We start from the raw sequence: 14,887 nt of genomic DNA on the forward strand, positions 1-14,887 counted from the left end.
GGGGAGCCCCCAAATTCAAAAGCCTTCGCTCACTGCATGCAGCGTCCCTTCCATTGGAAGAGCTCCGGGCTGCTGACTGGGGGAGGAGGATGAACAGATGTATGCCCGTCATCCTACTCGTAGAGGTGATACTAGAAAGTTCTTATTTGGGAAGGACACTCAATCCGCCGAGCGCTCACAGAGAGCGCACAGACAGTAGACCAAATGAGGAAAGATATTAAAATCCTGTTGGTTGCAAAACACCAGGTGAAGTCAAAATAAATCTTTTCCCAAAGGAACCGTTTTATCTCGACTTTTTAGCTCATGGGATCCTTTTCAACATGGTTCAAAGGAGTTGGCTCGAAGTGTAATCTCACTGCTCATCGGTTCTAGATCTGCCACTTCCAATTAGATCTACCGGGGGCAAAAAACATCGGGCAGCGATTCTAACTTTTGCTTCTCGGAGATAACAGTGGCAGGGCAGGCCAAACAGCATCTCTCCAGAGGGAAGCGGCTAAATAAACGATATCCTTTAAGCAGAAGTTCTCCTTCAGGTCCAGAACGCACTCCACATGGGTGCCTCAGTTTCTTTGGAAGGACCACAAGTTAGAATTGATCCAATAAAATAATCACTGGATCAGTATCTTTGCGATTTATATGCTGATAGAATGACCTTTTATCCTGTTATTTTCTAATAAGCTCATCTAGCAGGAGAGATGTTTTACTTGAAAACCATAAAAACTGACTCAAAAAAAAAGTGAGCCCCACGACTCACTTTCAAGCGAGTTGCTGTCAAATCTTTAAAAAAAGAGAAATAGGTCCCCCCCCCAAAAAAGAGAAATAGGTCCGTGCATCACTTTCGGGGGGGAGGAGAAATGTGACATCCCTCACACTTTAGGGTCCTTACTGCCCCCAGAGTGTCACTTCAGCTTTAACAAGAAAACACCTTAAAATTTTGGCATGTTCCATGATGCTCAAAAATTAAGCTAAGGGTTTTTAATTTTTATTTTGGTGCCCTAAATAAAATTATTATTTTTTAAAAAGGATAATGACTAAGAAGTGTTTTTTGTTTTCTTTTGGGATACAGTGAAACATGTTACCAGCTTAATTCGTTTTCTGTCCAAGTTTTTTTTTTAAAGACTACATAAAGCCATCATCTGCGAGATCGTCCTGAGAAGTGGTAAGAATTATTTTCAAAAGAGCTGATCCGAAAGCCCATTTACACTGGTGCTAACAATCTTTAACAGGGAATTTCCCTGTGAGCCTCGGGAATGTCATTTCTCTCATAAAACTGACAAGCAAACAAAGAAAATAGTACAATCAAATGTCAAATGGGCATTTTCTTTAAGTTTCATGAAGCTCAAATACGGGGAAATAAGAGAGGCATGAGTGCAAATACAACGAAAAGTTTTTAATAAACAACAGTGACAAAATCCACATCTGTATTTGGAGAGGAAGAGTCCTTCCACAATTTTCAAAGACTTAAAAGGTCTCAAGCCACCTAGGCAAGGTGGAGGGAGGACCGTGTCATCTCTATGAATGCTTTATGGAGAAAGCATCATACGTGGAATTGTCACCACTGGCTTCATTTCCTCTCAGAACATTTCAAATATTTCCTTTATTTGAATTTTTTAGCAATAATCGTCAATACTTCCATAATGGCAGCTTTGCGTTCAATCCTGCAGGTTATAAGTTCAAAACAAAACAGAACAGAAAGAATGAATAAAGAAAGAAGAAAATAAACCCAACCTAGCCTTTAATATAGACTGTTGAGCATTTTTATTGTGCAATAAAATGGGTACCTCCACCTCCTTCAAAATAGCTTTTCCTCAAAATTATAACTGCTTTGTTTTATTGAATTGCTGAAATTTAATGGTTTAATGGGTGAAGGCATGAAGGAAAGGCTGTAAAAATGTGAATAATGGTGCAGCAGAGCCGTGCGGAATCTGGAACCCGCCTCCTTGTACACCTCTTGTTAAACACAGCGTGATATGTATCTGTCATCTATTTAATATGTCTTAATTCAAATATAGCTCCCTGATCAATTTCTTTTTATGGAAGCTTTAAAAAAGAAAGACTTTTTAAGGAAATGTTAGAGATTTGAGTAGCGATTAGAAAGAGATATTTACAAAGTGTGTTTAATGAATATTTGCAAATTTATGACCAAACTCAGACCCTAAAAAGATAATTGACTCAGGTAATCGACTCGAGATGCTAATTCTTCAAAGAAAGAACTGGGAGCAAAATTTCAATCAACACCAATAAGGCGCCAATAAACCGCCTGCCAATTAAACCTGAGAATAGGCCTAGCTAGATGGTCATCAGGAAGGCTCGCAGTGGATTTCCGGGATTGCCTTTCTTTATAAAAGAGCTTTTTATTTTGTAGACGCGCTTTTTGTTATTGTGATGACCCGCCTGACCCCAGGTGCGCTGGTTCTTTTTCAAGCCATTTGGGAGCCAAATCAAAACCCCTTAACATCCCGAGTTTCTAAGGACCCAATAACTGTGTCACACTTCCTAAGTAAATACCAACAGCTTCCAGGACGTTGAAGAAAATAATAAACAGTAGTGTGGGTTTTGTTTTTTGTGTGTTTTGGTTTTTTTGAAAGCAGGGGGCTGTAGAAGTCGTTATGCCAGTTCTCCTGTGGATTTAGCCCCGTATTTCCGCGGTGGTGCTGGTCGTCAGGGCGGATCCTCAAAACCCATGCCCTTGTCTGCGCTTCTGCGGCGGAGGTGCTTATGTGGGGCAGCAAAAACGTGACAAGCCGTGGAAACGCCCTTTGTGGGGTCGACAGGTGCTCCTGGGGGAGCATCGATTTCCAGCCTTCTCTGCTGCACCCCGAACCCCCACCCGCTCCCGGCCCCAAACAAAGGCGGGAAGGGGTTGGGGAGGGACGGTAAACGCCGAGCCGGCCCGAACCCGGCGGCCACGCCGCGCTCCGCTGCCAGGAGGCGGCAGAGCCCGGTCCCCGGGGATGCCTTGGCCGGCGCTCACGGCTTCCCGCTGCGCCGAGGGGGGTCTGCGGCTCCCCGGTGCCCTCCGTTCGTCCCTGAACACAGCCAAGTTTCCTTGCGATGGGTGTGGGCAATTAATAAACTCTAAGGGAAGTGAATTGGACATTTCCTGGCTTTTGAGCCTTTGTTTGATTGTTTCGGCGGGCGAGGGGAGGGGGTACGCTGGGGACAGTGAGGTGGACCAGAAAGGAGCTGGGGGACCCGCCGAGCTGCCTTTTATGGCCTCTGCAATTGCTTTCCGGCTCGCCCGTCCCGCGTGGTTTCCGCGAGGGCGGCCTCCTTGCAGAGGGTGCCCGGCGGGTTTGGAGAGCCTTGTGCCGTCTGGGCTGCGCCAGAGGCAGGTTCAAGGGCGGAGAGGGTGCCCCGAGTCACTTGAGGGATCAGAGGACTTTTGTAGCCCAGCCCGAGGGCTCCAGTGGGTGCTCAACTGGGAGGAGGAGGGTTATATCAGCTGACGATGAAAGCGGGAGTGGGGAGTCCTCTCTCAAGCCGGGGCGAGGTGAGCAAAGGGGCCCACAAAAACTGCACTTTCGTTGAGCTCTGACATGGCCGGAAGTGATGAGGACTTCGGGTTCAAGGGCTTTTTCCCAAATCAAGCTCGCCAGGTGGCGACTAGGCAATGAGGTACCCGGCCACCTGCCCGGCTTGCCCTCGGCAGGGACCAGATCCGCACCGTCTAGCCCTCACCACTGGTGACCTGACCTCGTGGGCCCTGCGACCCAGCCCTGGGGCCTTGGGTGCCAGGAAGCACCGCGCAGTTCTCGGCTCTCTGAGAGCTTCTCGGACGGCTGCCTCTGTTTCCCGCCCTTCTGAGCCCGAGCTGAACCCTCAGACTCCACGGCTATGTGTGAGGCTAAGAGTAGCCAAAAATGTGCTTCTTGATAAAGTGGGTTACGTGACCGTGATTGAAACGTTGGGGTTGGTTTGTTCGTTTGTTTTGGACCCTCAAGAATTGGACTCATCCCATTTCCACCTGACCTTAGTGCTTAAAAGCCCTTGAAAAATTACGGCTCTCTTCACTTCCCCACTACGAAAAAAATAAGTTGAGTAAAATTGACCTGTCATCAAATATTATCCTTTGGTTATCAATCATTTTTACCCCCAGGGATGGGGGTTGTTGGAGAATGGCCTCTGACCCACGTTCGACAATTAAGATTGGTAATTTCTTGGGAAATGTCTAACTGTTGTCTTTTAAAAAATGCTTAGAAGGTCCACACAGGAAGCAGAAACCCCCTTATGTGTTCACAGTTCGTATAACCACCCCATATTTCTTTATGTTGGCTCCAAGATGTGCTTCTCCTCCCCTTCAGGCTTTATCATCTAGAATGTTTTTGGATGGGGGATAAAGGAGGAGGAGAGGCTGTCCTTTTATTTTTAACCTCAACTTTTATGGGTAGTTTCCCCCCATTCTATACCCCTTCCAATATCTATACTTCAATATTTGAAGAAGCTGTTGAGATAAATCAAATAGTGACACGTTGACGGATTTACTTGTGTAAGCAATATGGTTGACATATGGCATTGTTATTTATGAATGACAGCATAAATTGTATTACAAAGTCTATTGCAATAATACTGCCGTTTATTGGAAGGCTGCTCGCCTGTCACCGGTATTCAGCCTCCCTGGATGTAGTTTTCCTGGGAGCCCAAAGGGTAACTGGCCCTCAAAATAATTAAACACATTGAAGTAAGCTAATGCCTTCTGTTTTGGGGGTTGTTTTTGTTTTTGCTTTGTTTTACAGCAGTAGAAACTCTCCCATCAGGAAAGGAGACAAAGTAAGAACGATTAGTCCTCTTACTTTTGCAAAAGCACAGCCAACCACTGTCACCTAGAAATATTGGCTTCTGTTTTTTTCTGAGTCCCTAATGACAAATACACAATCATTTGCATCCCTAACACTAAACTGCTGGTGAGCATTTATTTTATATAGACACTTTTTATAAGCCCAGTTACAGAACAGTAAATTTTAACTGTAGAAAGAAGTTCTTTTAGCAGACTAGAGAGGGCCTTATCCTCTGATTCTCCCCACCGCCACTAAATCTGCCCCTTCTTAAAAATGGTATTTAAAAGTTACAACATTGGCTGAGATTTTCACGATTTCCCTTTCTTTTACATTACAGATTTCCCCTTCTTTTACATTACACTTCTTTAAACTTCGGACAAAGATCTTTTGTTCTAGGTGAGTTTTACGGGGGAGGAGGGTCCCCCACCACACATGTGGTCCTTCATGGGTCAGGGGTCACCCAGCCCAGGAGTGGCTGAGAGGCTGAATCAAAGGTGACCTGCAACTTAATATCCTGTTGATGATCTTGTTGAATTTATGAGTCTGTGATACAGAGGACAGTGCTGAAATCCTTTTTTTTTTTGTCCAGTGTATATAGACAGCTGATTCCACATTTTTCTCCTCCCATCTCTTCCCCCATTTCCATCCCTTTCCTTAAGAGGAAAATTAAAAGTTTGAGTGGTATGGTCACCGAGTGTTTCTGCTTTCCAATTCAAAGATCGCTTTTGTTTGCTTGTTTGTTTTTGGTTTCTCCTGGCCAATGAGATACACCTGTGTGTGTGTGTGTGTGTGTGTGTGTGTGTGTGTATGTTGTGTGCGCATTTGCATTGTTTTTATGTATATGTACACAAAATACTCATTTTGAAGACAACCCGAATTCTCTATTACACTGTCATTCTCTCCACTTGCCGGGAAAGGGACGCCAGCCTGGCACCCAGGGGCCCGCCATACAGGGCCATCCACACGCAGCAAAGCCTGGAGTCTCGCTGGCCTAGCCCGGCGCAGGCTCTGTGAGATCTCCAAAGAACAATTTGGGAAGACTTACAAAGAGGGCACATGTTTGCCCGATGGGGACAGTTGTGGGTCCCGAGGGTCTGACCCCGACACGGCGGGCCGTTCTAGAAACCTGTTGAAAAACCGAATTCACTCACAGGGTGCAGAACTCAGCTTAGCCGCTTTTTTTCCTTCGGCCAAGGAGCGCAAATGTACTTTTGAGGCAATGACTCTGAAAGCCTTTGCAGGTTTTCTCTCTCTTTCTCTTGCTTTCTTTCTCTCTCTCCCTTTTCCTTGCTTAAAAAAAAAAAAAAAAAAAAAAAAAAAAAAAAAAAAAAAAAAAAAACAGAACAAAACAAAACTGTGTCTTGAGGCAAAGGGGTTTTGCAGTTTGTAGAGAAATAAAGCGCTTCTAAGAGGGGACGGCGACGTGACTTTGAACTTGGCTCAGCTCCTCCGTGTCGTGCAGAGGGAGGAGAACTGGAGCCTGGAAAGAATAGCCAGGAGGGCCCAGCCCGCAGGGTCTCCGGCGGGAATTAGCTTTCCGCCCCACCACCCGGCCGCGCGGCCCCCGGACCCAGCGCCAGCGAGAGCCCAGCGGCGTCGGCCCGAAACGGGCGCTGCAAAGAGGAATGGAAGCGAAAGGAGAGAATGGGGCGGAGAGGAGAGGGGCAGAGGCGCGCAGCTGGGGCGAGAAAGTGCGGAGGGAGGAGGACTTGAAGAAGTCTAACGGCTTGGGAGAAGGAAGGGAAGTGAGGTGTGGAGATGTGCAGTGCGATCGCTATCCTCACGGCCAGTCTCTAAGAGAATATTTTCTTTTGGAAACACTTTTGGAGTAAGCTTTTCCAATTCCCCCGCCGTACATGTTGATGCATTAAATAAGCAAGTGCGAAAGGCTGTGCACTGGGCAATTTTATAGATTCCCTGTAGCAGGGCAGCCTTCCTGCCTGGAGTGCGTCTCCGTCTCCGGCTCCGTCTCTGTCTCTCTCTCTCAGGTCCCTCTCCGCTTAGGAGGGCAGTCTGGCATTTGCCTCCCCCTCCCACCCGACATAGAGAGAGGTGTGTGGAGAAGAGGAACATTTCCTCCCCTCGGAGAAGTCGAGAATCCCCGGCTTTCGGGCAAACTCCCGGGCTTTCAGACAAGATGCCCCGGCCTCCTTCCTTCTCTCCCACCCCCCTCCAGGCAGGGAAGGGGGACGGCGGGAGGGCACAGGGCCCCTCGTGCGAGGGGCTGCAGCCCGCTCCGACCTTCAGAGAGAGGTCCGCTCCGGCCGGGAGAGGCTGCCTGTGCCGGCGCCGGAGAGCCCCGTTCGGCCGGCGATCGCCGGCTAGAGTTGCCTTCCCGCGTTTTTGTTGATTGCATTTCAACATGAAATTTTGAAATCCGTGTGGATTATTTTCTCTTACTTGAATTTTATTTCAACTCCCAGAGATGTGTTTAAAGGAAAAAAATAAACAAAAAAGCAGCTCCCCACGCTAGCTAGGCGAAGGCGCTGGCCTCAGGCTTTCCATTCACACCTCCGCAGCCTCCGGGCCCGCCGGGCCCTCTCCGGTTACCTTCGGGGCGCAAGCTTTCCGCGGCGGGACAGGAAGTGTCCGCGGCGGCCAACCGGGGACCCGGGGGATGACCGGAGCCCAGGGCCGCGAGGCAGGCCCCGCGCAGCACACGGAAGCAGCCTCGGGCCCGCCACCGCCTCGGGGGGTGGTCCCCGCTTCTGGAGGAGGATTGATAAATGTCTTCCAGAAGGTTTAAGCCCTACCGGTCTGGAGATTTCTTCTCCGGAGGCTCTCAGCCTGAGCCTCGCTTGGCCGCGCGCCTGGGGCGTCCCCACACCTCCCACCCTACCGTGGCAGAGGCCCGGGCTTCTGGGCATCCACCCCGAGGGTGACACCGTCTTTAAACCACTTCCAAACAACCACCTCCCTCGCGGGGACCGCTGCCCAGTGTTTACAGCCGTAATCAGAGGAGGACGCTAGCGGCGGGGGGAGCGGAGCGCGCCGAGCTCCGGCTGGGGGCCGCGGCCGGGGAGGGGGCGGCGTCTGGGTGCGTGTCCGGAGGGTGGGAGGAAGGGGCCCGCCTGGCTCTCTCTAGGCCCTCCATCCCGCACCTGTGTTTTCAACACCACAGCCCAAGTTGACAAAGTGTGTGTTGGGGGGGGGATGGGCGCGGACAAGGAGCGTGCCAGCCGGGCAGGAGACCGGCCCCCGGGCCGCTCCCCGCGGCGCCCTCCAGGGGCGGGGCAAGGGGGAGGCCCGGGTCTGCAGCGTCCCGGCGCGCAGAACCTCCCGCCCCGCGGCCTGGTTGCTAGCCAGGTTCTCGAGCAACCAGGGGTGCCCGCTTTAGGTGCCCGCCGGGGGCGGCTCGGGTCCCCGGGGAATCGGTGGCCTCTACCGAAGGGTGCGAGCGCAGGGTGCCGTCCCTTTCGGGCCCAGCCAAGGGCGCTGTGACCCCGAGGCCCAGCCCCGCGCGATGCGGGCCGCCCGGCTCCGGGGAGCGCCGCGGCCGGCCGGACGAGGAGCCGCCGCGCCAGGAGCGCGGGCGAAGAGCGGGAGGCTGGCAGACCCGGCGGGCTGCCGCCAACAGCAGCAGCCGGGGAGGCGGGGAGCTGGAGGAGAGCTGGAGGGGCGCTGGAGGGGCGCTGGGGAGGAGGGGCGGACCGGCCGCGGGGCGGGGGCGCGGGATTGACGGGGCCTCAGCGGCCAATGGCGGCGCCGGGAGGGCGGGCGGGGCGGGAGCCGCCGTTAAAGGGGCGGTGTGAGCGGGAGGCCCGGCCCGAAGCCGGAGGGAAGGAGGGAGACCTGGGCGGGAGGCGCGGGGACGAGCGGGGGAGGGGAGAGGAAAAGGAGGAGACAAAAAAATAAAAAATAAAAGGCTGCGGCTTTGGCGCCCGCTGAAATAAACAGAGGCGGAGGCGGTGGCGAACGGAGTCCACCGCAGCCGAAAGCGGGAAACCTACTTCGGCCTCTTCGCGTTTGCTCGGGCTGCGCACTCCGCTGGGTCCTCGCGGGTGCGGCCGCCCGCTCCAGATCCAGTGCCCCAGGCCGACCGGCGAGAGGGAGGGAGAGAGCTAGAGAACACTTTTTTATTGTTGTTATTGTTTTTCAGCCCAGCCTCCCCTCCTCCCCTCCTCCCCTCCTCCTCCCCTCCTCCTCCCCTCCCTCTGCTTGCTTTCTCCCCTCCCACAGCCCCCTTCCCTCCTCCTCCCCTCCTCCCCCGCCTCCTCCTCCTCCCGCACAACTTAAAGAAAGAGGGAGCGGCGCGGCTGCTTCCTTCATCTGGGGGAATTCGTGGCCGCTGCCAGTTTACTACACGAGGCGTAGCCAATGCCAAGCGCGGAGGACGAGGAGGGCTAAATACCGCGGCCGCGGAGCCGAACAATACCCGCCGCGCGCGGGGCGGCGCGGCTGGGGCCGCGGGGGAGGGAGCAGCCGACAGAGAGCGCCGCGGAGAGGGCGCCCGGCCTCCGTCCGCCGCCCCAGCTCCCCCGCCGCGGTCAGGTGGAGCCGCGGGCGCGCCGGGCCGGGGCGCCGAGCGCGGAGGTCGCCTCGGTCCTCGCCTCGCCAGCCTGCCTGGCCCGCGCACGGCCGCCGCGGTCCGGCACCTTGGCCCCGCGGCTGCTGTGATTTCATTCTAAAGGCGCGGCTTGGCGCTGCCGGGTCCCGGGGCCGCCGGGCGTGCGAGCGAGTGAGTGCGTGCGCGCGCGAGTGCGCGCAGGGGTGGGGGCCGCTGCGCTGCGCTCGCCCCCCGTCGACCCCCCTCTCCGCTCAGTTCCCCACACCTCCCTCCCGCTCCCTCCTCCCGCCCGCCCTCCCCTGCCCTGCCCGCCCCCGCCGCAGCTCCTTTAATACACTTTGGTTCTCCGCCTGGCTTTGGACTCTTCTCCACCACCTCCTCCTCCTCCTCCCGCGCCTCCTCCTCCTCCTCCTCCGCCGCCGCCGCCTCCTCTTCCTCTCCGCGCTTTCGCTCCGCGCCTGGCCGCCCGAGGCAGATCCAGGCGGCGGCGGAGGCGGCGGGCGCAGGAGCGCGGCTCCCGGGGCTGAAGCAGCCACCACCTCCGCCGCCTGCGCTCGGAGCCGGGCGGCCGCTGAACGTACCGCGCGCGGGGCGGGAGTTGGAGCCGAGGAGGCGCGGGGCTCGCCGGGGCCGGCGGGGAGGGCAGACGCGCTGGCCATGCTCCTGGACGCGGGGCCGCAGTTCCCGGCCATCGGGGTGGGCAGCTTCGCGCGCCACCATCACCACTCGGCCGCGGCGGCGGCGGCGGCGGCCGCGGAGATGCAGGACCGCGAACTGAGCCTGGCGGCGGCGCAGAACGGCTTCGTGGACTCGGCGGCCGCGCACATGGGCGCCTTCAAGCTCAACCCGGGCGCGCACGAGTTGTCCCCCGGCCAGAGCTCGGCGTTCACGTCGCAGGGCCCCGGCGCCTACCCCGGCTCCGCCGCGGCCGCCGCCGCCGCCGCCGCGCTCGGGCCCCATGCCGCGCATGTCGGCTCCTACTCTGGGCCGCCCTTCAACTCCACCCGGGACTTCCTGTTCCGCAGCCGCGGCTTCGGCGACTCGGCGCCGGGCGGCGGGCAGCATGGGCTGTTCGGGCCGGGAGCCGGCGGCCTGCACCACGCGCACTCGGACGCGCAGGGCCACCTCCTCTTTCCCGGCCTCCCGGAGCAGCACGGGCCGCACGGCTCGCAGAATGTGCTCAACGGGCAGATGCGCCTCGGGCTGCCCGGCGAGGTGTTCGGGCGCTCGGATCAGTACCGCCAGGTGGCCAGCCCGCGGACCGACCCCTACTCGGCGGCGCAGCTCCACAACCAATACGGCCCCATGAATATGAACATGGGTATGAACATGGCAGCGGCCGCCGCCCACCACCACCACCACCACCACCACCCTGGTGCCTTTTTCCGCTACATGCGGCAGCAGTGCATCAAGCAGGAGCTCATCTGCAAGTGGATCGACCCGGAGCAGCTGAGCAACCCCAAGAAGAGCTGCAACAAAACTTTCAGCACCATGCACGAGCTGGTGACCCACGTCTCCGTGGAGCACGTCGGCGGCCCCGAGCAGAGCAACCACGTCTGCTTCTGGGAGGAGTGTCCGCGCGAGGGCAAGCCCTTCAAGGCCAAATACAAACTGGTCAACCACATTCGCGTGCACACCGGCGAGAAGCCCTTCCCCTGCCCCTTCCCGGGCTGCGGCAAGGTCTTCGCGCGCTCCGAGAACCTCAAGATCCACAAAAGGACCCACACAGGTAACCGCGGGTCGGGACAGGGACGGGGCGTAGAGGGGAAGAGAGGCCGTGGTTGGTTGGCTGGGAGAAACGCGCCGACCGCCAGCCCCGGCCCTGGGATGGGAGATGTTTTTGTGTGTGCGAGAGAGCCAGCAGCTTGTTTTTGTTGGAGAATGAAAGAATATTGTTGGGTTGGGTTTTTCCATGTGCGGAAATTGGGTTTTAAATGGTCACGGTAACATCAAAGGTATGCTTTGGGTGATGCAGTTGCTTGGTCTGCTCAGCCCCGGTTAATATTTTCCGTCCTAAATAGAACGCATAAAATAAAACTGCTCTCCAACTTGGTGTCCGGGAATCGAGCCTAGAGAGGATTCTGCCAGCTTGTCTGAATGTGCTTTTCTGCTCCGGGTGTGTGTCTGCGTTTGACTGGCTTGTGTGTTTTCCCACTTCTTTTACTCGGGGTCCAAACGTCCTTACCCGGACTGTTTCCCATTAAAGATGAGTCTGGTGTGAGCCGAAGCTGTAAAGCGTTTCTCGTTTTTAAAGCCCATCTCGAGGTGGGTCGCGGGGCTCTACGGTGGGTTCACAGCAGTTTGTGAAATTGTCTAATGGGCACCCTCTGAGATTCCAAACTTGGACCGACAACCGGGTCAGCAAGAGCCCGGGGCAGCGAGGCCCCGCGGGGCAAAACCGCGTGAGAAGAGGGAGCCGAGAAAGAACGCGCCTCTCGCCTCATAGATTATTCATCTATGACCAGGTCCCAGCCGAAATCGTGCCAGACGATTTCCTAAAAGAAAGCCAAATGTTTTAGCAACTTCCCCCGTCAATATTTACTCCGAAGTGGGGATGCGCCAGCGGCCTATTGTTCTCTTCCGGGAAGGGAGGGAGCCGAGGTGCGAGACAAGCTTTTAACAAGGTTTAAAATTTGAGAAATCTATTTGCATGAAGTGCTCGCTTTCGAGTCCTGCGTCTGAGCGGATGTCTTTAAAAAACAATTTAGGTGCTAATGGAATTTAACGTTAAATGATCCCCTTTCCAAGGGGAACAATGTTTGAGTTCTCACACCTCTAAATGACTCCAAGCATTTGGAATTCTGGCAACAGGATGCAGGGACCGCCAGAAAATTAAACAGGGAGATTCTGAAAGCCTTTGCGGATTCCCCCCACACCCACTGCCCAGCCTGTGCCTCTCTGCAATCGCCAGGTGCTGCCTTACCTCTGATACTTGTCTCTTTCCCAACTTCTCTTTAAAAAGACTGGAATTGAGCCTAGGATTATGGTTAATTCAAGTTGCAGAATTTTGGACGAAAAATACTGGCTCACTCACTATCCACAGCACAGTCCCCAAACAACACACAGCAACTCCAAACATAATTGCCTACTGGCCCCAGAGAGAAGCCGACAGCAGCCCAGCAGCCTGTGTGATTCTGATAATGCCCCAAATATTTTGTCATAATAACAGCTTCTCCAGGGCGAGACCAACTCGTTAGAAGCTGCGAATCCAAGAAGCCCTATAGAAAGGCAGGCAGGAGTGGGGTGCTACCCCACATTCGTCATAAATTTGAGGAAATGCGGGTCAGCCTGGAAGAAAAGTAAAATACGAAATCAATGAGGACGACTGTCAGGTGGGAAGGCAGTTAATTTCGTCTTGGTTCTGCCACAGAGGGGTCCGCCTTGTTTAAGGAAGCCAGGCCCTTATCGCCCCTCTTCCCTCCTCCCGGAGGCCTGGTCCCCTCCGGGGTGGGGTGGGGGTCCCGGGGGGCTCTGGGCGTCGGCAGCAAGCGTCCCATGTTCGTGTCCACAGGGGAGAAGCCTTTCCAGTGTGAGTTCGAGGGCTGCGACCGGCGCTTCGCCAACAGCAGCGACAGGAAGAAGCATATGCACGTCCACACCTCCGATAAGCCCTATCTGTGCAAGATGTGCGACAAGTCCTACACGCACCCCAGCTCGCTGCGGAAACACATGAAGGTACCACCGGGGAGGCCGGGAGGAGGGCGAGGTGGCCGGCCCGGGAAGGCGAGGGTTCCCCGGGGCCGCGGGGGGGGGGCATTTCTGGGGGTGCTCCTCCCGGGGGCCCGGCCCCACAGCAGCTGCACTCACACCCAGTCCCCTTTGGTCTCCCCTCCCGGCTTTTGTCTTGAAGGTCCATGAGTCCTCCCCGCAGGGCTCCGAGTCCTCCCCTGCCGCCAGCTCCGGCTACGAGTCGTCCACGCCCCCGGGGCTGGTGTCCCCCAGCGCCGAGCCCCAGAGCAGCTCCAACCTCTCCCCGGCGGCGGCGGCGGCGGCGGCTGCAGCGGCGGCGGCGGCGGCGGCGGTGTCCGCGGTGCATCGGGGCGGAGGCTCGGGCGGCGGCGGCGCGGGCGGAGGCTCCGGTGGAGGCGGCGGGGGCGGGGGCGGCGGCGGGGCGGGCGGGGGCGGCGGCGGCGGCGGCGGCGGCGGCTCTGGCGGGGGCAGCGGGGCGGCCGGAGGCCACAGCGGGCTCTCCTCCAACTTCAATGAATGGTACGTGTGAGAGGCCGGGGCCTCTCTCCCTCTCCCGGTCCCCACCCTGGCGCGGCGGGCCTCCGGTGGCGATCGCCCAGGGCACCCTGCGACCGTGTTGTTAAAATTATGAATCTGATTTTTATGATGATGAAAACGATTTTACCAGCAGAAGGATTTTTTAAAGTTTTGGGTTTTTTTGATTTTGTTTTTTTCTAAATCTAATCTAGGCATGAAAAGCAAAAAGACCCCTTCCGGAGTCTCTGAAGCTAAAAATATAAAATAAGAAATAAAAAAATTTAAAAAACCATAAAAAAATTGAACCAAACCCCCCATGCCTTCCCCCATGCGCGCTTTCCTTCCCGCCCCTTTCCCAGGCTTCTGACAAACTGTGTACATAGCGGACTCCTCCTTCCTTCTCCGACGTGCTTTTAATGGCTTCTTGGTGTATAGAAGTTTGTCCATTTGTAATTCTCTGTATTGCGTTCTTCCTGACTTTCTTCCCTTCCCTTCCCTTCCCTTCCCCAAGCGATGGGCTTTTTCTTTTCTCTTTTTAGTTTCCCCGGTTTCTTTTTAAGTAATGTGGAAGAAAATGGTTTATTTTGTATTGTGGTATTGAATATTGTGTTCCTTTTTATAAGGCAACTTGATTGTAAACTTCATGCAACTATAGACTGGAAAAAACAAGCCGTGCCAAAGTCTCCCTTCTGTTTCTTCAACATGCTGATCCACAGCGCTCACATACACATCACCACCACCAACGCTTGTGAATGTATTTTTCTGTTAGCTGGGTTTACATGTGATGTTTTAGTGCGTTTGCAAGTTCAATTTGTTAGTTCCTGTATGAAAGATTTTGGTGGGGGGGGGGAATAAACGTCGTGCCGTTATTAGTTTTTTCCGTAATAACACCCTTCCTTCTGTAAATACCCGTTACCATATTTATCCATTTGTAATTAAATTATGGTATTAACTTGCTACAGAGGAAACAATATTTATAAAGAATGTTTCTTAACTATAAATATGTACAATTGTGGGCATAAACTGTTTCAGATTTTTTATTTGAAGGTTTTAAGTGGTTTGATCATTTCTTGTGATATGTTTTGAGAGTAATGCATACAGAAATATAATAAAATGTGTTGAAACTGCATGACCATACTATTTTTTTCTAGCAAACTGATTCAAGGAAACGGGGGGGGGAGGCAGCTGAGGGCTGACATGGCTCTGGATCAGCTGCCTGATTGAATGGGAGGCACCACCCCGCATTCTGGGGAGGAAGGTGTATGCTAGAAACTGGGCCAAACTACCCCTTTGGCAGAAAGTCTCAAAATTATTTTCTCTGTCCTTTGTGTCGTAGCTGAGAGTGAATTAAATTTTTGGAAATCCCCTGTAAGGAATGGAGGCAGGAACCTTCAGG

At 54.6% G+C, this 14,887-nt stretch overlaps 1 protein-coding gene across 1 annotated transcript; it reads left to right on the forward strand.

The window, feature by feature from the left end:
- The first annotated feature begins 9,361 nt into the window (after positions 1-9,361).
- Positions 9,362-14,551, forward strand: ZIC2 (Zic family member 2). Its single transcript, XM_059041969.2, has 3 exons — positions 9,362-11,014; positions 12,797-12,960; positions 13,136-14,551. The coding sequence occupies exons 1-3, from the start codon at positions 9,943-9,945 to the stop codon at positions 13,502-13,504; spliced, it is 1,605 nt and encodes a 534-aa protein (XP_058897952.1). The 5' UTR covers positions 9,362-9,942; the 3' UTR covers positions 13,505-14,551.
- The last annotated feature ends 336 nt before the right edge of the window (positions 14,552-14,887 follow it).

The sequence above is a fragment of the Kogia breviceps genome, chromosome 16 (assembly GCF_026419965.1).
Source record: "Kogia breviceps isolate mKogBre1 chromosome 16, mKogBre1 haplotype 1, whole genome shotgun sequence".
Taxonomy (NCBI): Eukaryota; Metazoa; Chordata; class Mammalia; order Artiodactyla; family Physeteridae; genus Kogia; species Kogia breviceps.